Genomic DNA, 24,777 nt, shown 5'->3' on the forward strand with positions numbered 1-24,777 from the left:
AACTGGTTTTTAAAAGTTTTATTTAACACTAAATAGCAGTAAGCAATATAAGCAAATTATTTACTTATAACTAGGGCAACAGAAAAAATGCAAATTTTCAACACTGTTTTATGCATTTCTTTAAAAAAATGTTATAAGGGAAAAAATGCAAATACAAAAATTTATTGAAAATTATTTTTAATCACCCTCCCAAAGATTGTAAGGCAAAATAACATCTGTTATTATCTCTACTGAAATTACGTGATCTCGAGAGCATACTTTTCAATTTTGAAAATCCTCTTTCTACAGCAATCAATATTGGTGGACAATTTTTAAAAAAGATATTCTAATGGAGAAATATCATTATTTGTACGAAACAAAACATCTTTTATTCCATTGCTTTCTAACCTTGAAGATACATAGCATTTCAGCATACATGGATCAAAAGATGCAAAATAATGCTTATTGACATTGTTGCCTACTTATAACTTTATTTATACTTTAAAAAGTTTTCTTCTAAATTTTTTAATTGCAAAGTCTTTGATCAAGTCCTCAAAACTAATCTGGTGTAACAAATCTGCTTCTATACTTAGCAGAGACAAGGCATCCAGCCTGTCTTGTCGCATAGTAGTTCCGTTGGGATTTTTAATATGCTTGAGTTGAGAAAATGAACGCTGAGCTGTGCAATTTGTGACCATTAATGTTAAAAATATACGCAAGGCAATGTCTACATTTGGAAACGCACACTCCATTTTGTCTTCTAAAATTATTTTATAAAGTACAGCATGACTGAATTTGGTTTTTACAGTTTTTGTTGCACTGAACTTATGGTGCACATATGAGTTTTCTCTTTTGTGCACCACTTAATTGAACACGTTTCATCTTGCGGTTTGAAAATACAGAAGCAAAAATTTAAAAAGCCACAAAAGAATATGGATCATATATATTTATAATGATTAGAAAAACACTGAAATTCATGCAGAAAAACGTTGGTAAGACAGTCAAACATACTGAACTGTAGGTGACACCTTCAAACTTTCAAACTTTCGTCACCACCATGCCAAAGAAAACTTTTTTTTAACCATTCAGATTAAAGTCAAACACGGCAGATGAGAATTACAAAAAATTCGACTAAAGTCGAGTGTGGCAGTGAAAGAGTTGAGAGTTAAGGGCATGACAGCTAGGGGGGAAAACTCTGTGGTGCCCCCCTTGCCTTGGCGCCCTAAGCACGTGCTTATTTTGTTTAATGGTTAATCCAGGGCTGAGACCAGCCCTCCCGTTTTAGAAAAGACGACCGCGGCTGTCACTAGCCAGGTCAGGGCACATTCCCCCAGGTGGAAGCACCTGTCGCAGGTGCGTGTTGGTCACGTGGCTCCGCCGTCAGTCTCGGGAGCAGCAGCAGCTTCCTTCCCTTCCTGTTACTAGGATCTGTAGCACTTGCCGCTGCTCTTGGCTTCTTGTTAAGCCGGAGGGAAGAGCTTAGGGAGGGGGGCTACGGGACGCGCCCAGGCGAGCCCGTCTTGACGGCGTCGCAGAGCTGATCCCTGGAAGACGGCTGACCCTTGTCGGGGCCAAGATGAGCAAGATCCACAAGTTTTTCAAGGGCGGAGGAGGCTCCGGCCACTCCAAGGGGAAAGGCAAAGGGGGCCCTACTCCCCAGGAGGCTTTGGCCAGGTTGCGGGAGACGGAGGAGATGCTGACCAAGAAACAGGAGTACCTGGAAGCGAGGATAGAAAAGGAGCTGGCGTTGGCTAAGAAGCACGGCACCAGAGACAAGCGAGGTGAGTTTTATATGAGATCGGGCCTTAAGCTGAAGTAAGGTTCGCTCCTGGAACTGACGGGCTGACCCCAGATATGACTTCGGTCGGTGTCAGTGTTAACCCGGAAACGCGATCTTAGGGCACAGACGATGCATCTGAGCATGTGCAGAGCACAGCCCTCTTCCCATTGACTGATCTCTGCTTTAGCAGTAAATGCTATAGATTGAGGGGTGTGGACTTTTGTCTTCAACTCCTTAGAAATGGAATTATTGATTCTGTTGTGTGTGAAGTGAAGGGACAGGAGGTGGACAGTAATGTGCTGCAAGATGAATTATGTGGGAGACAGTTTCAGCTTGGAACTGAAGTATACTGCTTTTCTCTCGGATTATTGTTGTGGTTTAGTTTTGTTAGTGGCTTGTCACCTGAAGGTCTGCTGAAGGTTTCCTCCATTTGTTCTGAACTACAATTCCTATCATCCCTGACCACTGTCAAGCTGGCTAGGGCTGATGGTGGTCCAAAACAACTGAAAGGACCAGCTTGGGGAAGATGCTCTAAATTATAATGTGTGATCGAATCCTCCATTTGTATCTGCCTTGTAACTTTTTCTGATTTATTTATATGTGTGCTGGTTGTTTAGCTGCTCCTGTTTCTTATGTGGTTTTTGGAATTCTATAATGGTATTTAAATTATTGTTTTAAATTTTTGGAAGCTGCCTTGGAGAATTGTTATTTCGCCCTGAAAGGTGGGGAGTGCCTATTAAATAAATGTTGGGTTTTGACTCAGAAGGCATAATTGCCATTGGCCCTGGTTACCATTGTTTGTATTCCAGAACAAGCTCCTTCCCCTCCCACTTTGTGATCGTACCATGTGACTGTTTGAAGCAAGAGGTACACATGCTGTACATTCTTTCCTCTACAAAAGTACTTTCCTTTTCCATTCCCCCAAAAGTGTCCTTGTTCACTAGAAAAACTACCTGTGCTGCATCACACACATTCCCCAGAAAGAGAACTTAGTTCCACAAGAATGACTCTCCTAAACTGTCTCTGTATGTCCCTATATACAGCTGCTTCTTTCCTAATCACTTTGTATAACACAGTGAACTTTATACCCGCTGGGAAGTCTGTTACTTTGAGCTTTGTTAGTTTAATACCACAAGAATGACACTTTCACTTAGTTTTAAAAGGTCTTCAGAAGCAGGTAGTTTGAAAGATGGCTTTGTGTCCAGAAGCATCTTGGAGCTATAAACCCTTTGGTAGGGACCATCCCCCTTCTAGATTTTGCTATTGTGCCTAATGTGGATTGTTAGCCCTACATTTAGGCTACAATCCTGAATGTATTTACTAGAGAATCAATCCCATTAAGTCTGGTAAGACTTCCTTCTGAGTAAACATCTTTTGAGTGGCTCTGCACATCACAATATATATAAATGGGTTGGAGGCTAAGATTCAGGTGACTCTAGGACTCATTTGTGACCATTGTGTAAGCATGTTTCTTTTAAGAGTCTAAAAATATTCCTACACCACGAATAGTCTTAAATATATGAAATCTTGTTTATGTTTGTGACTTTTTTGTCTTGTGTATAATATTGTAATTGTAAAGAATTGAACAATTAGGCTCCCCTTTTTTTTAGCTGACGCATAAAATTTACTAGTATTGTTTTAAAACCTAACTGAAGATCATTGTATGGTATAAGTAACTATGCCCAAATGAAGAATTTTCTTAGATTTGTTACTGGTCTTCATTGTTTGGGTTAGAATCTACACTAGAATTAGAACTGCATGTGGTAATTTCAGTGTGTTTTTTCCTTGCATTCATAGACCCACCCTAGCTAGCCAATAAAAATAGCTGTATGAAGTCATGAAGGTGTGTGCTAAATTTATATAACAGTACATTGTAAGAATGGTTTCTGCTTTGTGACAGTGCTCCTCTTCAGTATAATGGAAGTGTTGGCAGTCCTAGACACAATTTCTTAGGAGTAAGCCCCATTGAACTTCATGGGGTTTTACTTCTAAATAAGCATGGCTTCATCAGAAACTGGCATGTGGGAAGTACTTCCAAATATTTGTTGTCTTTTTATACCTGCAGTAATGCATTGAAATCAGATTATATTGTGTTAGCACTAATGAGTAGTTAAACACTGTTTGGAAGAAGGACTGTAGCTTGGGAGAGCATGTGTGCTTTGTGCTGAAGGTTCTGAGTTGAACGCCTGGGATCTCCAGTTTGAGCTGGGAAAGACTCCACTCTGTGAGCCCCTGCCAATCAGTGTAGACAATACTAAGCTAGATGGGCCAGTGGTCGGTCTATATAAGGCAGTTTCATACGTTACATGGTTATATATGTTCACTGCTTAGGCTCCAGGCACATAAGATGTTGTGCACTGGATTAACGTTAGGTGGATTCAGGAGGAAGTCAGAGTTGTTGGGAAGGAAGACAAAACATGGCATGGTAGTTGTGGGTTTGTTTATTAGCTGTACACATAAGGGCAAGCTATACATTCTATTAAGCATGGTGGCTAGGATAAACAGTTGTGTCCCTGCCCACCTTCCTGATCTGGACTGAGACCATGGTGTTCAGGGAAGACAGAAAGTGTCCTGTTCTCTGCACGCTCTTAAAAACACAATCTTACTATAACATGTAGTTTAACCCTTGGACTTTGCCTTCACAAGCTGATGCTAGAGTTGCACACAAATCAAGGCTGGTGCTTTTATGAGGCAAGCTGAGACAATTGTCTCAGGGGGTGGTTGCTCATTCCCACCTTGCTCTGAGGAAGGGCCAAACGGGTTTAAACTTTTAACCAAGTTTAACTAGAATTTATACTTGTCGCAGCAAAGCAACAGTGGCGCATGTGCTCTCCTGGCCACCTCAACCAAATCTGCCTAGATGTGCACTCCTGGCCTTCCTCTCTCTGAGGAGGGACGCCCTTGGCCTCTTCTCAGAGCGAGGCAGAGAGATCGACAGTACTGTTGTGGCTAATGTGGAAGCAAAACAAAGAATCAAAAAATAGAAGGAATGTAGATGAGTGGGAAAAGGAGGAAGAGTGGTGGGTGGTGGTAGCGGTGACAGTGGCAGCAGGGGGAGAGGAGGAACGGGGGTTAGCAGTGGCAATGGGGGAGGGAGAAGAGGACAGAGGAGGGCTGCCACCCATCTCAGGTGGTGCAACCTCTTGTACCCGCTTTGATACAAGTAAATTCTATGGGTAGCTTGGAACATCAGCTTCCATGCTTACTTGCTGGGTGAAATTGTTAGCCTGTTGATGTGTGTGGCTTATATATTCCATCAGAATGCCTTGTTTCTCAAACCTCTTTCAGATCAGTGTAACAATGCAATCCTGTATATATATGTATACAGTATATACTCAAAAATATTCCATATATACAATAGGTACATATATATGGTATTGCAGCCTCCAAGAAATGAGAGCAGCTTGTGGGCGTACTGTAGTTTGAGTGGGTACAATATCATGGTAGAATTGCAAAGGAAAGGAGGGTTGATTGAATGGGATTCAAGCAACATATAAGCAACACTGAAAACATACAATGTTTTTCATTATATAATCAAAAAGCCATATTAACAATGATCACAACAATCCCCCAACACACTGCATTTTCTTAACCGTCAGTGATGCCATTCTTTCTTTGATATCAGAGTTATGTTTCAGTATACATTTGTGTGTTCTGTGAAACAAGCCTTATAAATCTGCAGAGATTTCACAAGTGGATTTTTTGCTAGGAAGTGGGTAGAGGAAGTCTGCTTTGATGTGCAAGCAGTAGATAAGGAAACTTTTGTTGTACTTACGAAAAAGGAGCCAGAAAAAGGAGCAATGTTGGCACCTGCAGTTCTGTTGTTGTCGTCCTCATAAGAACATAAGAAGAGCCTGCTGGATGAGGCCAGTGGCCCATCTAGTCCAGCATCCTGTTCTCACAGTGGCCAACTAGTTTCACATGGGAAGCCCACAAGTCGAAGAGCACTCTCCCCTTCTGCGGCTACCAGCAACTGGTTTTCAGAAGCATTCTGCATCTGACTGGGGTGGTAGAGTACAGCCATCATGGCTTGTAACCGCTGATGGCCTTATCCTCCATTAATTTGTCTAATATTATTTAAAAACCATCTAAGTTGGTGGCCATCACTGCCTCTTGTGAGAGTGAATTCCACATGCATGAAGAAGTACTTTCTTTTATCTGTCTTGAATCTTCCAACTTTCAGCTTTATGTCCAGTTCTAGTGTTATATGAGGAGAAAACCTTTTCTCTTTCCACTTTTTTTTTTTCAATAATTTTTATTCAGATTTTCATAAAACATACAAGACGAAATCATAAAACATTCAAAGACAAAAAACAAAATCAAAAATAGTTAAACAAAAAGAAAAAAAGAAAAAAAAAACAAAAATAAAAAATAAAGAGTAAAATATTGACTTCCCATTTGTCAAAGATCAAATCAGTTATAAGTCTATAATATATAACAATCCTGTCTCTTAAGTCATATTATAAAATCACTTTCCTCCAGTAGTTATCTTACTTAATCATCAAATCTCATAAACATTACTTTATTCTTTCCACAAAAAGTCAAAGAGAGGTTTCAATTCTTTAAGAAATATATCTATCAATTTTTTTTTCCAGATAAGCATATCGATTAATCCATCTCATTACTAATTATGATAATCTTATTGTCATAACCATAGTCAAAATAAACATTTCAATTAATCCATCACATCAGAATCTGTTAGGTTCAGTAATTTCAGTAGCCATTGTTCTATTATCCCTATTAGTTCCATTTTCCATCTTCCATCTTCAGTAGTCTTGTTAAGTCCAGTAATTTCAGTATCCAATCTTCCATTATCAGTATTCCATAATAATCTTGCTGTCAAAGCCATAGTCATATAGTAAGAGTCTGATGGGAATTACCTCTATCCCAAATATTTTCTTGCCATCCATTCTGAATAGGTTGCTGAAATACTGCTGTAAAATCATATCTCTGTTCTTTTTTTCAAAATACACTGGGTCATCTCTTGAAAGTTTTTCCATTGTCACATGGCTGCAGTTAATTCCATAGATTTTCTCTATATTGGGCTCCATCACATCATTCCAGTCCAGAAGATTATCCATGCCATTGATAACTTTATCTCTAGAATCTTCATTAATTTCTTCAGAGATAACATTGAGTTCCAAACAATAGATTTTATTTCTAAAGTCCATAGACTCCAAATCTTGTTCCTGTTCCACGTTTGTTCCAATCTCCGGGATCTCCTCTCTCACAGGGACCCCTGTTCCAGTCTCCAGGGTCTCCTCTCTCACAGGGACCCCTGTTCCAGTCTCCAGGGTCTCCTCTCTCACAAGGACCCCTATGTCTTTAATCTCCTGTGTCTCCAAACAATAGATTTTGTTTCTAAAGTCCATAGACTCCAAATCTTTTTCCTGTTCCACGTTTGTTCCAATCTCCGGGGTCTCCTCTCTCACAGGGACCCCTTCCAGGGTCACCTCTCTCACAGGGACCCCTATATCTTTAATCTCCTGCTTCATTTTACTCAATTCAATTTTCAGCTCCTTACAACCCTGTCGCAGGTTTTGTTTCGTTATCTCAATCTCATCCATTATTTTCTGAAACATAGTTATTTCCAGATTCTCAGCCACTTTCTTAATTGCCATTTTAAAAGAAAAATATAGGAAAACCACTTCTTATTTCAGCAACAATTGGGTTAATACTCCAAACTTGGTGACATCACAGTATAAACAGAGCAGACAGCCTTATCTCTCCATGCTTAAGTAAACAAAATGCAGTTCCCAGGATCGAAACAATTAATGGCGGTCGTCAGGAAACAGATTCGTCAAAATAAAATAGACCAAAAAGAGAGTAGTCTCAGACAATATAATATTCTTCAAAATAAAAATCTGGAATAGAAATCCCTCTTCTGTGTATATCTTTAGAATGCAAATCCAGGACAGCTTTTTGCAACAAAAACAGAGATAAGCTATTAATTAGTGAGTAGCAGAGAGAAGTTATGGCTCCCCAGTGAGATGTCAAAAACCGATCAATCTGGCAAATCTCTTTTAAACAGCAACAATTTAAGTCAAGTAAAAGAAAAATATAGAAAGAAGGGTGCTTGCCTGTTAGTGCGTTCTCTCTTAGAAGATAAGATGAACGTTCGCTTTATCAGATAGAGCTTGTTGTTGAAAATCCGTCCCACCTTCGTCGGCTGGACCTCGTCCCATAAATTAATGAGATCTGGTCGTCCCAACAAAAATAGGCTTTGAGGTTAATCTCTTCGTTTCTCCCTACCCGGGAGAAGTTTAATCAGTCAAAAAAAAAAAAAAAACTGACTGATATATCTGAATAAGCTTCTTTTGAGGCAGGAGCCCGTCTCAAAAGCAGGCACAGGCTAAGTCACCCTTCCCGGAAGTCTTCTCTTTCCACTTTTTCCATGACATGCATAATTTTATACACTTCTATCATGTCACCTTTTACTTGCCTTTTCTCTACACTCCCCTTGATCATTCTGGTTACCTATTTCTGAACCTTTTCCAACTCTACAATATCCTTTTTGAGGTGAGGCAACCAGAACTGTACAGTATTCCAAATGTGTCCACACCATAGATTTATACAATGGCATTATGATATCAGCAGTTTTATTTTCAACACCTTTCCTAATGATCCCTAGCATGGATCATGCAGACATTACAGATCATCTCCAGACATTGTCCCTTCCCGGGCAGTCACTTGAATAATGAACAGAGCTATTTAATATGTGTGTGCTTTCTCTATAGCTTTCCACAAAATCTATCAAACCTTGACCGATAGCCTTTGTGTGATACTTCCACAAGCACCTTTTTCAAGAACACCATGATATGCTTCCACATGTCATAGCAGGAGCAACACGGGGATACTCTTGCTATAGGGCAGAGGTGGGGGACCTTTCTGAGTAACCTTCCTGGGGCCACATATCAGTGGTGGGTAGGGCCAGAGGGAAAAATGAATGTGAATTTTACCTTTGTAGAGTCAGCTAGCTTCTACACTTCATCACACCCAACTTTCTAGCCTTAATCTAGAAAGTGAGAGGCATTATTACGGTTCCCAAGAGCCAGTTAGAGAGGCCTGCATTTGGCTCCTGGGCCTGAGGTTCCCCATTTGTGCTGTAGGAAGAAGATAGCTGTGATACTGTTTGCCCCACTCTGTGTCTATATTTAAATATGCCTAGTTGTGCCCTTTTGCACTGGAAACTATATAGCCTCCAAATAATGGAATTGTGGGGGCAGTGGGGGCAGGGAAAGAAAAGCCCTAAAGAAAATGGCAGGGCCTGGTGAGGATCCTTGTGGCTGTTTATACTTCATAAAAATAAAAATGCACTGTTAGGTTAGCATGCCCTTCTTGGAGTTGTATAACAGGGCAGGATAAATCCTTCAAATTTGTTTTTTAAAAATTAAACTTGGCACTGTAGCCCCATGCCACATGGAGCTCAGTCCCTCTTACTCCTGAGATTCTCAGTGGATCTGTGGGGAAGACCAAGAATGAGAGCAGAAAAGACTGCCTGAACAAGCCTGCTATTTCTGATTAGATGCACAAATACTTTGGAGCAAGATCCCACATCAGACACAACAAGATCTCTACCCCTCCCTCCCCCTGCAGTGCCCAGTGTCTCCAACCTTCTCCAGAGGGTTCCCCTAGTGTCTAGAGCAGTTTTGGGGGTGGACTGCAGGGTAAGTCCTACCTGTACAAGCCAAAGTCCATTGCATAAGCAAGGCACCACAATTGGATGTCACCCTTTGCATGTGGTTGCATTGAGCAAATCTTTTGTCAGCTGCTCTGAGAGCCTCTTCGACTATAAAGCAGGATATAAATGTTCTTAATAAAATAATCCTAATAAATAAAATTCTGCAGAATGGTACAGGCATAGAAGGACTGTTGTCACTTAATTACTGACTATATCACACATAATGTCAGTAGATGTCCATGACATCCAAATAATCACATACAGAGCAATGAATCTATTTTCTGAGAATGTGTTTTTCTAGGCAGCAAATATTATTTTAAGTGGTCAGAAAACATAGTAACACTATTGTTGGAAGATGCATAGAAATTTGTTGGTAAATTCTTAGAAAATGTGGAATAATAATGACAGATGCTCTTGGAGGTCACTGATTCATAGGGTCGCCATAAGTCGTAATCGACTTGAAGGCACATAACATCAACAAATGGAATAATAACAAGCCTAGGGTGGCTGGTAATAAACACTTAAAATGTATGGAAGTGTTGTTTTGCATGTGTCATGACGGTGATGATCAGCATTCCAAGTGTTTGGCTTAGTTGCCCTGACTGAGTTGTTACTTAAAGTTGGGCAATGCTGCATGAGCCAGGCAATGATGCAAAAGTTTCATGTTACTGTAGAACAAGTCTAGCAACATGTTCACAAGAACATTATACTGAGGCTGACTTGCATCAGAGTGTTGTGTGAGAAAATATCCCAAATACCACTTTGTTCTACTCTTCTAGGAAGTGGCTTGTAAGCTTTATTTGCAAACTATAAAAATGCAACAAGAGGACATAATTAACTAATTCTTTACTATAAAATGCACAATGGGTTCTCCCCAATATTTGACTCATTAGTATATCAGGCTCACAATGGAATTAAGGCAGGAGATCTGTCAGTAGGATTTCCTGTAGTGTGTAAAAGTCTAAATGCCAGTTGGGTGGGGGTAAGGCTTGCATGGGGACCATGGTTGTGGGGGAGACTGTTCATGAGACCTTCAGACACGCTACTCCTCTACTGATTTGAACAATGTAAAGTGCTGTGTCTGGAAGCTGTGTTGTCTTACTGATTTTTTTTTTTAGCCATAGTGGTTTGTGGCAGAATGCTTCATGCTAGTACTGGTGTATTCAAACAGTTTTATATCACTTGAGTTTAGTTAATATACATGCATTGCTTTCCAACAGTAGCAGTCATGTCAATCATTATCTGGAGGTCATAAGAGTCGGGGTGGAGGAGAAATTCAATTCAGTTTCCATTGAAAGGCAAACCTGTCTAATTCACACTTTCTGAAACAATATGCAGACTGGAATTTGAAATTCACACTTTTCTGAGTTTTGCAGTGCAATTCTCCAGGCAATTAATGTGTACAAAATGTATATATTAGGGGAAAGTGTATACAAATGTACATATGAGTGAAAATAATATATATAATGCATTATATTAGGGAAAATTGCTTTGCAAAAATGTGAAACATGCATATACTAGAGAAATTGGTACTAAAATGCTGGTGAATTTTCATTAGGACTTTTAAAAAAGGCACAAACTGATGTGGAAGTGTGGAAGTTTTTTTAAAAAACTGTTTTTAACTTTTCTTTTTTAAGATGTCTTTGAAGCTTTCTAAAAAATGTTTTTAAAGATGTTTTGTTTTAATGTATTTTAAAGTTTGTTTTTATGACGTTTTAAAGTGTTTTTAGTGCTTTTGTTTGCTGCCCTGGGCTCCTGCTGGGAGGAGGGGTGGGATACAAATCCAATAATAAATAAATAAATAAATAGAGAAACTAAAATAGACAGGAATGCTCCTCCTTATACAGAGTGAGTCCCAGTGATATGAAAGAAGTGTTTTGTAATATTTGTCCCAGATATTCCAGAGAATTTTATAAAACATTTTTTATAAGAAAAACCTTGTTGAGAAGTGGCTCAGATTTGCTTCTACTATTCTCGTAATGGAATAGATTGCCCTGTATAATATAACAACTTTCGTTGGGAAACATTTCTGCCAAATTTCTAATCAGATGTTAACTGAAAATAAGAGAAAGTCCCTTGGAGTTGTCTCTGAGCTACAACTCTTGAGCTGTGATCAGTTCCCATGATATGAATATCTTTGAGCCATTCATCACTTCCAGAACTGACTGAGCAGCAGTCCATGAAATGGGCACCTCCTAGTCGTGTCATATGAGTTAAGAGCTCTAAGGCTAAATATTTGTCATATATGTAGGCAGTGGAGCAAATCTACTGTAGTTCAAAGAAATCAAATGTTAACACTTAAAATGTGAAGGAAGCTCTGTGAGACGTGCCTACAAACACTTACCGGATCTGCAAAAGGTATAATCTTTACAGAGGGAGAGACCTCTTTATTTTAGCAGCTACAAATGTCAATACTGGCTTCCCTCAACTTATACCATAAATCATGATATTTTGTGTGAGATAAGGTGGGCTGTGTCAGGAGTAGACTTTCATGTAGGGAAGCTGCCATGTACTGAATCAGAGCATTGGTCCATCTAGCTCAGCACTGTCTACACCGACTGGCAGCTACTCTTGAGGGTTTCAGACGAGAGTCTTTCCCAGCTTACTTGGAGATGCCAAGGACTGAATCTGGGATCTTTTGCAGGCAAAGCAGATGCTCTATCACTGAGCTATGGCCCATCCCAAAACTAAGTAGTTCTCGCCAGCATGTGTAAAGTGTAAACTTAATCGACAGAATATTCTGATTGGTTACTTTAAAAAAAATGCAAAGAAAATGAATGCGGTATGAGTCTGTCGATATTGTGTAGAATCTAGAGAACCATGAAGAGGCTTCCGCTTTCGCATTGCAGTTCCTTGTACCACCCCACCCCAAAAACACCCCTACACCTGCTCCAGTGGGTTGGGGGACTTTGAGTTTGTGTGTGTGTGTACGTCTGCTGCAGTTAGTGGGAAAATTGATACAGACCTCTCTGGAATCTTGCCCGCTATTATGTTATGATCTTGGTGCATTATGGAAGTAATTGTGGCTTATACACTAAATATTTGATGGAGAAATCCATGAATTTCCTTTTACTTCTAGATCTTAATTTGAAGAATACCATTTAGTGTCTGCTACTTAGTAGGCTCTACACTTGCTTGATGTCAATTCATGAAAGTTTTCCTTTTATTTCAGAATATAACTATTATACAAAATGAATACTTCTGTAATTAGTGCTTCATAGAACTCTGTAAAAACCTTGATGTTTTTCCTCTTATTGCAATTTTTGAAATTGTCACTCTAAAAGATATTTAAGAAATAAATACATATTTATAGTGTTGTGAACTGTGATGTGCTTCTTTCCTCAGATTGCTCTTTGAACCTTATCTGGCTCTCTCTTCTTTTTCTGAAATCTTTGGAGTGGGAACCTTCTTTTTCCAGTCTCTCAGAATATCTTGTCTGTAAAGTAAGTTAAATCTCCCATGAAGTAAAACCTTGAGGTTAAGGCATATTGATTGTGCAATGAACAACAACTGTACATTTACCAAACAACATATAAATCAATGATTGTACTGATAACCTAAGTCAGACTCACAGTCCATCTTATCCACTGCTGTCAAACCAGACTGAAAGAGACTCTGAATCCAATTGTCCAGGTTATGAGTCAGTTGTCATACCACTGTAATCAGAAGTCCTGTGTCAATCTTTCTTATTTTCCTTTAATTAATCCGGGGTGTTCCGACAATCAATCACTAATGAAATATAATGTATTTTTTGTTTGTTGGGATATATTTCTGAGCAGTGATGGTTGGTAGCTCCATGTCAGTGGGGCAGTGGAATCTGCTCCAGGTTTTAGTCCAAACTCTTAAGGAGCTGTCCCCAAGGTGCTGAAAGCTCCCTCAAAGTTCGTACTAAAACCCAGGGCGGATTCCACTGACATGGAGTCACCAGCTGCTACAGTTTCTGCAATTGTAAAGATTTCTGATTTAATGACAATTCAATCATTAACCAAATAATAAGATGCTAAGCTTGGTGAGGCTGATGAGAATATTGTGTAACAGCAGAAAGGTTGTATATATTTATCTGACCAGATGGTTTGGGATAAAGCTGGAGGCAGTGGCCTCTGCCTTTCTGAATCTTAGATGTCTAACGTTACTAGTTGTTTAAATGCCTAGTGGTAGGGATGGGAAGCCTTTGGTCCTCCAGATGTTGCTGGAATACCAACTCCCATCAGGACTGCTGGCGGTAAAAGAATGATGGGAAATGTAGTCCGGCAACATCTGGAGGGCAGTTCATGAGATGACCTTAAGACCTTCATCTGTAGTTGTATGTCTTTATTTCAGGAAAAACATGGTTGTATTTATTCATCTGGATATAGCTGAATAGAGTGGCCTCTGCCTTTCTAAAAAGTGGATTTGTAATGGCAGTAGTTGTTTAAATATTTAAGGACGTTTCTGACATGATCTCAAGCCATGCTGCAGTTGTCCAACCAGTTTAACAAGACTGGGTAGTTCTTGAAGTTTAGAATTCTCACATTTTGGCCACTGTGATCCTCAAGAGTTCTCTGTATCTTCTTCTTACGCACACCAACTGCTCAACAGCTTCATTTGAGATTAACACAAGTGAAATTTCCAAGGATTTCTTTGTCATTGGATCTCATTAAGAAAATGAAGGAAGGCTGTTTCTCTCTCCACCAATCTCTTTCACAAGTACAGCAACAGAGTTGTAGTATTATATTGTGAGTGATGACGGTATTGAGCTAGATGGATCAATTGTATGACTCGATATAGGACAGCTTCCTGTGTTTTTATTACAACCAGGAAAATACCGGTTTGGAGGCAAAAGGCTGAAAATCCTAGGGACAAAATGGTGTTCAGTTCTGGTTTACCATTCCCCTCCCCTCCCAAACTGTTTTGTCTGGGCTGTAGCCTCTTTCAGTGTCCCTGTTGATTTTCAAATGTGCAATTTTGCAAATAATAAAAAGAAAAACTTTAAACAGCTTTAATTTTTTTTACCATATTTCCATGGAGTCCAATACAAAAACAGATTAGTACTGCCAAGTTCCACTTTGGAAGCAATGCCAGAAATACAGAATTGCAATATCTGGGGCAGACTCTGGTAAGGGCAGAATCTGTACACACAATCCTAGAGTTCATGTAATGACCAAACAGGGTTTCTGCTATCTAGCTCTGCCGTAGTTGATGAACAAATTCCTACCACTGTGCTTGCACTTTGATGTGGCTATTGCATCCTTCACAAAAGGACTTGCTGGGGAGCTCTTGTATGAGGAAGAACACTGGAAGGAGCTGCATAGTCTCTGCAATCCTTAAACTGTGCCCTCGTGTAGAGACCCTAATGTCTGATCTAATCAAAGCTATTTTTCAACCCATTCACAAAGTAAACAACACAAATAGCCACAATCCACAAAAACCTGTGTGTATCCAGTGGATCCCTCCCCAAACTCCTATAGAGACAGATTTCAATATATGGTGCAAGGGGCTGGGGGTAATTTTTTTGAAAAACAGTCAAAAAGCCCTAATGGTGATGTGGAGTTACTTGCGTCTTTCTGTGGACCATGGCTATGCAATACAAGAGACTCCCCGGTGTGTGTGTTCTTTTTATATCTGCATTTTAGTATTTAATATGCATTTAATATGTGTTTAATTATGTCTTAACTTTTGTATAATTAACTTTTTAATTGATGATATGTGGTTTTTAATTGTATGTTTATTGGTTTTGTCTGTTGTAAACCGCCCAGAGAGCTTCGGCTGTGGGGCGGTATATAAATTTAATAAATAAAATAAATAAATAAATATCTAGTAAGTAAGATACGGAATAACATTGATACCTTGCATTTGTCATGACAATAGTTTATTCTATAGAACTTCTTGACTCATTTTTCCCAAACAAGTTCAGTTGTCTCTTATATACTGAGGAGAGGCCCTGTGTGTGGCCTGATGGATTCCTAAGCCCTCTTTATTTTACCTTCCAACTTTTTCTCCTTCCTACTTTCCTTTCTTGTTATCCGGTACTCTGCCTTACTTGGTGTGAAGTAGTGAAGCAGTTCCATTTCTATTGTTTTACGATCGGGGGGAGAACCTTTGGCTTTCCATATATTGCTGGACTCCAGTTCCCATGAGCCCTGGCCAGCATGGCCAGAGGCCCACAGATCCTCCCCCCCCCCATTATGAGATGGCCATTGGCTAACCTGTCCTTGTTACACCAACAGCTGCATTGCAGGCACTGAAGAGGAAAAAGAGATATGAGAAACAGTTGACCCAAATTGATGGGACACTTTCAACCATTGAATTCCAACGTGAAGCACTTGAAAATTCTTATACTAACACAGAAGTGTTCAAGAACATGGGCTATGCTGCCCAAGCTATGAAAAAAGTACATGAAAACATGTAAGTGGAAAAGATTGCCAATACTCCATAGAAAATATCCCTCCTCATTAAGGCCACAATTGGGTTTTTGTTTGTTTATGCTACTGTTTTGGTTACATCCTCTAATATTGTGGTAAGATTTATTTGCAGCCATGGGTATAGTCATTAGGGTTTGTGTGTGATATTTTTGGTTCCTGTGGTATTTTTGCAGGCCATGGGGCAGTCAAATTAACATGATCTGGACTGCAGCTCGCTCTGGTCCATGTTATTCAAACAGAGGACCTCCTTAATATATACTTTTCATTCAACTGTACTGAGATTCTACTGTTGAGCAATATGGAGTCCCTTCCGTTTCATTTTAGGTTATGACTAATTTCTCTGTGCGTCGGGGGACACGATGCTAAAGCAAAATAAAAACCAAAATAAGTGAGACAGTTTATGTTGTGATAACCTACACGTTAGACTACTCCATTGTATTGCATGGGGACTGCCTTTGGAGACTGCGCCAAAACTGTGGTTGGTTAGTAGAAGCTATAGCTGCTAGCATACCAACTGGAACTGGTTGTTGTTGTTATGTGCCTCCAAGTCGACTACGACTTATGGCGACCCTATGAATCGGCGACCTCCAAGAGCATCTGTCATGAACCACCTTGTTCAGATCTTGTAAGTTCAGAACTGGTAGTTGGAAATATATCTCAGTTATGCTTTGAAAGCTCCACTAGCTACTGGTCTGCTTCCAACCCCACATTGAAGCCCTAGGGCTTAGCTTTGAAGCCCTAGGGCTTAGCTTTGAAGCCCTAGGGCTTAGCTTTGAAGCCCTAGGGCTTAGCTTTGAAGCCCTAGGGCTTAGCTTTGAAGCCCTAGGGCTTAGCTTTGAAGCCCTAGGGCTTAGCTTTGAAGCCCTAGGGCTTAGCTTTGAAGCCCTAGGGCTTAGCTTTGAAGCCCTAGGGCTTAGCTTTGAAGCCCTAGGGCTTAGCTTTGAAGCCCTAGGGCTTAGCTTTGAAGCCCTAGGGCTTAGCTTTGAAGCCCTAGGGCTTAGCTTTGAAGCCCTAGGGCTTAGCTTTGAAGCCCTAGGGCTTAGCTTTGAAGCCCTACATGGCTAGTAATCTGGGTACATGAAGGAACATCGTCACCTCAACCTGCCCATGTGCTGAAACTGGTGATGGTGCCTAGGGAGAGGGCCCTCTGTTGTGCCACCCTTTTATGGCATTTTCTTACCAGAGGGGTTTGCCTTTTGCCTAAGAATAGGTTGGATGGGGCCACAGTGAATAGAACTCTGATGAGCACATGTCTGGATCCCATCCAATGTCTCTTAGGCACCAGCTGAAAAACTTACTCCTCATCTTGTTTAGCATCTGAGAACTTTTTGACTTGTTTTTAACTGCTGCTTTTTATTCTGCTGGCTGTTGGTGTTCGATCGCACTTGATGATTTTTATTTTTGTTCCACCCCAGTATTCTTATATGTCGAAACGTGGTATACAGGTTTAATAAATAAATGAATGGAACATTTTTGTTTCTACAGGGACTTGGACAAAATTGATGACATGATGCAAGATATCACTGAACAGCAAGATATTGCTCAGGAAATCACAGAAGCTCTTACCAGGAAAGTCGGTGATGACTTTGATGAGGTTGGTGATTAAATTAAGGGCATGGAGTAGATGCAGACTAAATATCACTGCTTATTTTTATGCTTGATCAAATTTTGTCAAGCTCGTTTCCAAGCACTTAACGCCTGTTTTTAAAGGCACTTCACTTCTCGGCTGACTGGGGAGGCAACTGTTTAAATGGTGGAAAATTAGATTTAGGACTTCCCTGAAGACAATTTTCAGAGCTATGTGTGATGTGCCATTTTACAATGTATGTCCCATCCCAATGAAATTTACTGGTCTTTTCATATACCATGTGGGGCCTGCAACAAAATGTTGCCATGTAGAGTGTTCAGGGTTTCTGCCTGTTAGCTATGCCAGTTTCCAGGATACTCCATTGTATTTCTCCTGCCCTCCCTTAATTGGTCAACATTCTATATTCACTGACCACAGTCAGTCCTCATTGGGCTGTTTCCCGCCCCCCTCTCTTTAGGGTTTCTTTTCTAAAGATTTTTTGTATATCTGCAAACTTAGGGTTGCTCCAAGCCTGGGGATGCCTCCTGTTTGGGCATGGATGATGCCATTTTTGGTTAAACAAAGATCCACGTTCAGATAATGTTTGCTGTTAATATGTATAGGATGCTAAAATGGATGAAATGTTGTAATTTGCTTTTTTGAGTTAGTCAGAGTGCATGTGTCAGTAGTTAATAGGTTGCATCTAACTAAGACATACTTAAGTCTATTGATTTCAGAGGGTCTACTCTGAGGCCACATCCACATTATATATTTAAAGCACTATTATACCACTTTAAAAAGTCATACTTTTCCCCAAAGAATCCTGAGAAGTAATAGTTTGTTAAGGGTGCTGAGAGTTATTAGGAGACCCCTATTCCCTTCACAGACAATTATACGTTTGTCCAAGTGGTTTAACAATCAATACCTCTTCCCAGGGAACTCTGGAAACTATAGATTTGTGAGGGGCATAGGGGTCTCCTAACAACTCTCAGTACCCTTAGTAAACTACAGTTTCCAGGATTTGGGGGGAAGCCATGACTGATGTGCGAGAACGTTGGACATCTGGTGTGGGGCAGATGGGCATGGTTTGGGGAAAACAGCATTGCAGGCCAAATGAGGAGGCCTGGCAGGCCAAATTAGGCCCATGGTTCCCCACCCTGATCTATGTAAATCGTTTCTGCCATGCTGAAAACCTTTTTTTTTTTTTTTTTTAAACCAAACATTTTCTGATATAATAAAGATTCTCTGCCTGGTTGCCAGGAGCAGATTCAGCTTGTCACTGGTGAGTGGCTGTTTGCAGGCTGCTGTAATTAGAGGTTCTCTTGATAAAATGGACTCTGTTTCTTAAAACAGTACCTACCCATTTTTTGTAACTTTCAGGATGAGCTGTTGGCAGAATTGGAGGAACTAGAGCAAGAAGAACTCAATAATAAAATGACAAATGTCCGACTACCAAGTGTACCAGCTACACCACTGCCTTCCCATCCTGGTAAACCGTTGTCTCATCTTAAACTGTTTCTTATTAATATACGGTATAGAAATAGGTGAAAGGAAGGGAGAAATAACTATATATATGTAATTCAGTTTGGTTGCTTTTGTCTCTCTCTTTTAACTGTTGACCAGCGAAGTTGTGTCATAAGTGCTTGCAGTTCCACAGCCGTAGCACTCTTTGCTTAACTTCTTGTAATTACAAAAGAATCCTGTTAAGAACCTAGATAATTTGAAGATCAGTGGTGGGTAGTTACTCAAAAGTGGCCCAGGGAAAAGCAATCTAGCACTGCATCCGTAGGAGGCTGCTCTGCGTGATTGTTTGGGTGAAGCAGTTCAGCGTGCATATTTTCTGTCTGAGGTTTACACTAGCGTGTCTGAAAATCTCTGGATCTGCATAGTGAGCCATTTTCGCATAAACAAGTTGCCATTTAGAACACCTTCCACATTTGCATTTCAAACTGTAACATTGCTATATTTGAACAATATATTTTAGAAGTGGACAGCAACCACAAGATTCACTTTGTATCTGTAGATTTTGGAAGCAGCCTGATCTTTTTTGGATCTGATTTGCCATTCTGTTTCAATTTGTTATTTGGGTCCAAAGCTGATCTATTAATTCTGAAGCTGTTTTGCCCCCATTGACTATAATGGGGAATCTAAACATGGCTATACAGTAGGGTCCCACTCATACGGCAGGTTAGGTTCCAGACCCCTGCCGAAAAGTGAAAACCGCCGAAAAGTGGATCAGCTGTAGCGTGGGGGTCTGGAACCTAACCCGCTGATGGCGCCGGAGGAGGAGATCAGCTGTAGAGCTCTACAGCTGATCTTCCCCTCCTCCGGCACGATCAGATCGAGCGCAGGAGTCTGATTTTGCCAGAAGAGATCAGCTGTAGCACTCTACAGCTGATCTTCCCCTCCTCTGGCGAGATCAGCTGGAGAGCAGCGAGCTCCAGCTCCCCTTCCAGCTGATTGCCCCGCTGGCGCTGTAGTAGCAGAACGCTGAAAAGTGGGGCCCTACTGTCACGTTTTTCCTTTTCACATAAGAGGATGAAATTTGTAGGCAAAGGAGACCCTCCAAAGTAGATTATGCCTGCTAAATTTCAGGCAGACCCATTTAGGTGTTTTCATGCACATCATCTTTAAAAAAAAATAAAAATAAAAAAAGTTTCTAACTTTTTATTTTCAGCCAGAACTGGGTGCAAATTGCAAGCATGGTCATCCCTTCTAAGGGAATGCAGTCTGCCACATTTCAGAAAGATGGGTACTACCCTCCTGCAAGGGTAGACTTTACTATATTTTGTGGGAAATAGAAATCATGTTCCCTCCTCTATTTTTGGTGGGATGGAGTAGGGGAACAATCAGTCTGAAAACTGGGGGCATGAAGGAGGAAACCTGACAGAGTTTAGACAGAATAGGTTCAGGGGTTTTTATTCTCAGTGATTTTACCTTTGTTGTAAAAATACTAGAAAAGTTACTGGTGTTCTTTTTCCTCATTGCCTGTCCTGTTTGTGGATGCACCCTCTGTGAAGAAAAAAGTGAGGGCTATGATTTGCAATTGTTTGTTAGAAAAAGAATGATTATGAAAGAAGCAGGCCCCCCAAACAGCCTAACTCTGCCGCTATGCCCTGCTCTCACAACGGACTTTGGAGGAGGAGGAGTATGCATGTGCTTATTTCAGCCTCCTTTCCCCAAGTGACTTTGCGTTGCACTGGGAAAATAATTCACTATGATTTAAAAGCTATACCTGTCTGTCAAAACAAAAGATCCCCCCTCTACCCCCTTCCCTCTCAAGCACTGGGTGTTTCCCAAGTGAGTTTGGTTTTATTTCTTGGAAAAGAAAGGTGGGGGATGGCTGAGGATTGACAAACTTGGACCATCTATGTGTGCCTTCTCTGGAAGTCCCCCATGGCCACAGTGAGTCTGTCTTTCAAGCGATATAGCTGGATCTTGGATTATGGTCATGGCCAAGATGTCCCATTGAGTCATTGTGTTTGTACCTTGCTGTTTCTTTATGCTGAATAGTTATTACTCATCTCTTTGTCACAGGATCTTCAAAGAAGAGGGTGGAGGAGGAGGATGATATGCAGCAGCTTGCAGCATGGGCTTCTTAACACCGGTTCGCAAGTTTACGGAGTACACCATAGAAGAAGTTTATGCGACAGTGTTTGTGTTATACAGAATGTGGCAGTGTTTGATGCAGACCAACACTGGTCCCTGGTGGGATTTGTGTGTGTGTGTGTGTGTGCGTGTACATATGTGTGTATGCACACACATTATATATATTTTAAAAGAGCCAGGATTATTCAGGACCTGTTGCTAAAATGCTCTTCTCCTTCAGATGTAGCCTCATCTGAATTCCTTTTTTCATACAGAAGAATCCAGGTGATCTTTTTATATTTCAAGTGTAAATTGACTGTGGTAGTCTGTTACTACACAGTATTATTCTCTGACTTCTAAAGCTGTGTGTGGGTGGAATATTAGGAATGTATATTAGGAATGTATATTGCCTAAACTTTAAAAAATGGGTTCAGTTCTGTAGAAGCAAGAATGGCTGAGAGCTGATATATGCAACTCCCCCAGGCTATTGCGTTTCTCTTCTGTCCATATGGGCTTTTGATTACAGCTTGTGCAGGTTATAAATCCTGTTTGCTGCAGAGGATGGTGTAAGCAACCATGGTTCTAATACAGAGCACTAGGCTAGGTTAGTGGTTTTCAAACAAGATTGGAGCGGGTGGAATATGTGGTCCATGTAGAGATGGTGGAGAAATTTGATTTGGTTGCATTTTAATTCACACACCCCCAAGAATGCACAAACCGAAATGCAGTTGTCCTTTAAATTTTTAATTTTGCAATGCAGTTTTGACTGCATTGCAAACTTCTCTGAATTCAATGCAGTTTTCCAACAACAAAAAATGCGTATAGTAGGAGAAATGTGCACTAAAATGTTGAGGGGGGAAATCACAAACCAGTCTGGAAATCTGAAGAACTTGGTTTAAGACTGGAAAAACTAACAATTGGAAGACACTGAAATTGGCAGGTTCTACCTATAATACATAGCGAAAATGTTTAAATCCTGCCACAGTTTTGTACTGTTCAGTTTCTTTGTTTTAGATAGTTTCTTCTATCATGTTGCTACTTGTTCACTCAGGGTCCTATATGGAAAAAACAAAGCTCATGTGGCACCCTAAAGACTAATGCACTTACTTTGTCAAAAGCCCACTTCATCAGTGTACATAGAAAGAAAACCTGGGCCTTGTATAGGCACATAACTCATGTGCAGGCATATAACTCATGTGGAGTCTAAAGTGTTGGATACTACTTGGCTGACTGAAAGTTGCAAAATTCTGCTGACTTTTCAAACACATTGGATCAACTCAGACTTAGTCATTTTAACTGACAAAGGTGTGTATGTGTAAAAGCCCAGTTTAGAATGGTTTGGGAGTTTTTTGATTCAGTGAGTAGCCAACAAAATTGATTTTATCAAACCTTTTTAAGATGGAGGTTCAAATCCACTAAATCAACGGGCTAACTTCACGCTAGATTGGGGCCAGAGACTAGTTCAGAATCTTCTGTACCTCTTAGCTTTCTTTAATGCTGGACCTTTCATATTGCGGTTTTCTATTGTCATGCCTATTATCAAATGGATAATCTTAATAGGTTTTTAAAGTTGTGACTTTTGAAATGTCCTCCTTCCTTTCTATTTCTTTTTTTGTGTCTGAAAGAAATACTTTCATTGGAATAATTTATATGACTTTAAGTACCATGTGTCAAATGTGGCCATTTTTTGACTTGGGGAAACAGAACTGGATAAATGCAGAGAAATTTCAGTTGACTGGTTATTGGAGGTGTAAATAAAATATATTGTTTGAAAATAATTTTCTGCATTTGCATCTGACTCAGTGTTTTTCCTGTCTTGCTGTAAAGCAGGGGTGGGAAACCTGTGGCCCTCCCAAATGTTTTTGGACTTCACCTCCCATCAGCTCCAGCCAGAGCAGCCAATGGAGAGGGATGATAGGAGTCCAGCAGCATCTGGTGGGCTACAGCTTCCCCATCCTTATTGTAAACTACAGTAACCTAATCGCACATGGGATTTTTAAAGGATGTGAATTGATCTCGTTTATTAGCTGTATAAGTTGGGTCATCATTGGTGGGGTTTGGGTACATTAACATTCTTAACTCTGTGGGTTGATGCTTAATTGTATAAAAGTTTCAGTGGGAAAGGTGACTCCCCCCTCCCCCCCTGAAATTTAGTAATAATTCTTATATGGGCTAGAACATGTAAGTGCATAGAAATGGTAATAGCACCTCAAATAGATAAGACAACAGGCAGCTTCAATAAGTGCACAGATACCTATGGAAACAAACTGGTCCTGGGCAGAGCAATCCAACTTGGGAAGCCATTGTAAGTGGTGCTGGAGCAAGAGAAGTTGGCACAAAGTTCCGCCGCATCCAGTTGCCATTCAGGAGCCTCTGGGTTGGTTGAATGCTGGCTCAGCCAGGAACTGCACACAGGGACCAGAAAGTAAAAGCCTGCTCTCCCAAATACTCCTACTGGGGAGTAAGTCAACTCCATTGACTTCTATTGCAATTATTTTCTTCGACTGACCTTTTTCCTGGTATAACTTTTGCCTGGGACCTGCAGGAACACTCCAAACACGAGTTGGATGGTGGCCTAAGTCCCTTCGCCTTGGCCCCTCCCCTGACACAATCCTTTTTTGGGCTTTACGCGCTCCACTTGCACCATTCTTGGCTGAGCCGGGCTGAGAGACTTACACCATTGTAGGCCAGCTGAGACAGGACCCAGCCGGCTCAGCTGAAGATCCTCCACATTCAACTCCCCTACAGACCATGCAATTTTAATCTGCTTCAGGGGTAATTTTAACCTGTTTCAGGAGCTCCAAGCCTGTAGCCAACTTGTTGGCTCACTGTCCAATTCAAAATGAGTCTGTAGGCAAAAGTACTTCATTTCTTCCAGTGACCTAAATATAGCATAATACTAATGAGATCTGTAAACTACTTTTTCACATTGCAATTCTGTAGATGCATCTCTACTGAAACGTACGTACCACTGGGTTTACCGGGGCTTATCCCCAGAAAAGTTGTGCATAGGACTGCAGCTCTGCCATAACTGAACCAAACCTGTAAGTGGTAGAAGATTCACATATGTTATCTAAAGGCTATGGAATAATACTAATATGCACCACCTTTCAAACTCATCGAGTGCTTGTCAAAATCCCATTATCTCAGAACACATTTCTTTTACACAAGTGCAGTGACTGAGATCCGAGGAACAAAAAAGCCAGAAAAAAAGATAACCTAAAGACTCCAGCTCCAGAAAAAAAGTTCGCTAACGTTGCACTCCTAATCAGAGTTACTAGGGAGTAAGGCTCCATTGAGGGAAGGGGAAATCTTTCACTGTAAATCTGTTCTAGGAGTTACCACAGACTAGCAGTCCTGCAGAAAATTTTGCTTTATGGATGAAGCTAATTGCATTAGTGCAGGATGATGAATGGTTCAGGATGACCTTGGAATTCTTGAAAGAGCATGCTCTTACATCATAGCATTGATAAGAAGTGAGTAATCAATTCCTGAAGACAATTTATAAATCATACAGAAGATTCCACATCATTAGGACTGATGATTAATGTCCAGTTCTGGCACAGGTGATTCAAGCAGCATGATGTGTGGCATGTAAAGAGTGTTATGCACATAAAATGATGGTTTTTTGGACTCTGATATATGCATTATGTAATAAAATAGTATTAAAAGTTTTGCATGTAGTATTTTTAATGTGTTGCAGCTATAAACTATGCTTAATGGAATGACACTTCTACAGCGTCTATAAAACACTTTTAAACATGTTTAGCTCTTGAGCTTT

The 24,777-nt window shown here is 40.4% G+C and overlaps 1 protein-coding gene across 1 annotated transcript; it reads left to right on the plus strand.

The window, feature by feature from the left end:
* The first annotated feature begins 1,275 nt into the window (after positions 1-1,275).
* CHMP4C (charged multivesicular body protein 4C) lies at positions 1,276-24,626 on the plus strand. The gene is made up of 5 exons (XM_061602294.1): positions 1,276-1,760; positions 15,647-15,824; positions 17,327-17,435; positions 18,789-18,897; positions 20,946-24,626. Exons 1-5 carry the CDS (start codon positions 1,556-1,558, stop codon positions 21,008-21,010), a joined length of 666 nt encoding a protein of 221 aa, XP_061458278.1. The 5' UTR covers positions 1,276-1,555; the 3' UTR covers positions 21,011-24,626.
* Positions 24,627-24,777: the final 151 nt, after the last annotated feature.

Source organism: Rhineura floridana, chromosome 1, assembly GCF_030035675.1.
Source record: "Rhineura floridana isolate rRhiFlo1 chromosome 1, rRhiFlo1.hap2, whole genome shotgun sequence".
Lineage (NCBI taxonomy): Eukaryota > Metazoa > Chordata > Lepidosauria > Squamata > Rhineuridae > Rhineura > Rhineura floridana.

Excerpts from the sequence above, each read along its gene's own strand:
- CHMP4C (XM_061602294.1), top strand. The coding sequence starts at position 1,556 with ATGAGCAAGATCCACAAGTTTTTCAAGGGCGGAGGAGGCTCCGGCCAC. Across the intron at positions 17,436-18,788 it reads TCGGTGATGACTTTGATGAG|GATGAGCTGTTGGCAGAATT; the intron begins GTTGGTGATTAA and ends TGTAACTTTCAG. Across the intron at positions 18,898-20,945 it reads ACCACTGCCTTCCCATCCTG|GATCTTCAAAGAAGAGGGTG; the intron begins GTAAACCGTTGT and ends TCTTTGTCACAG.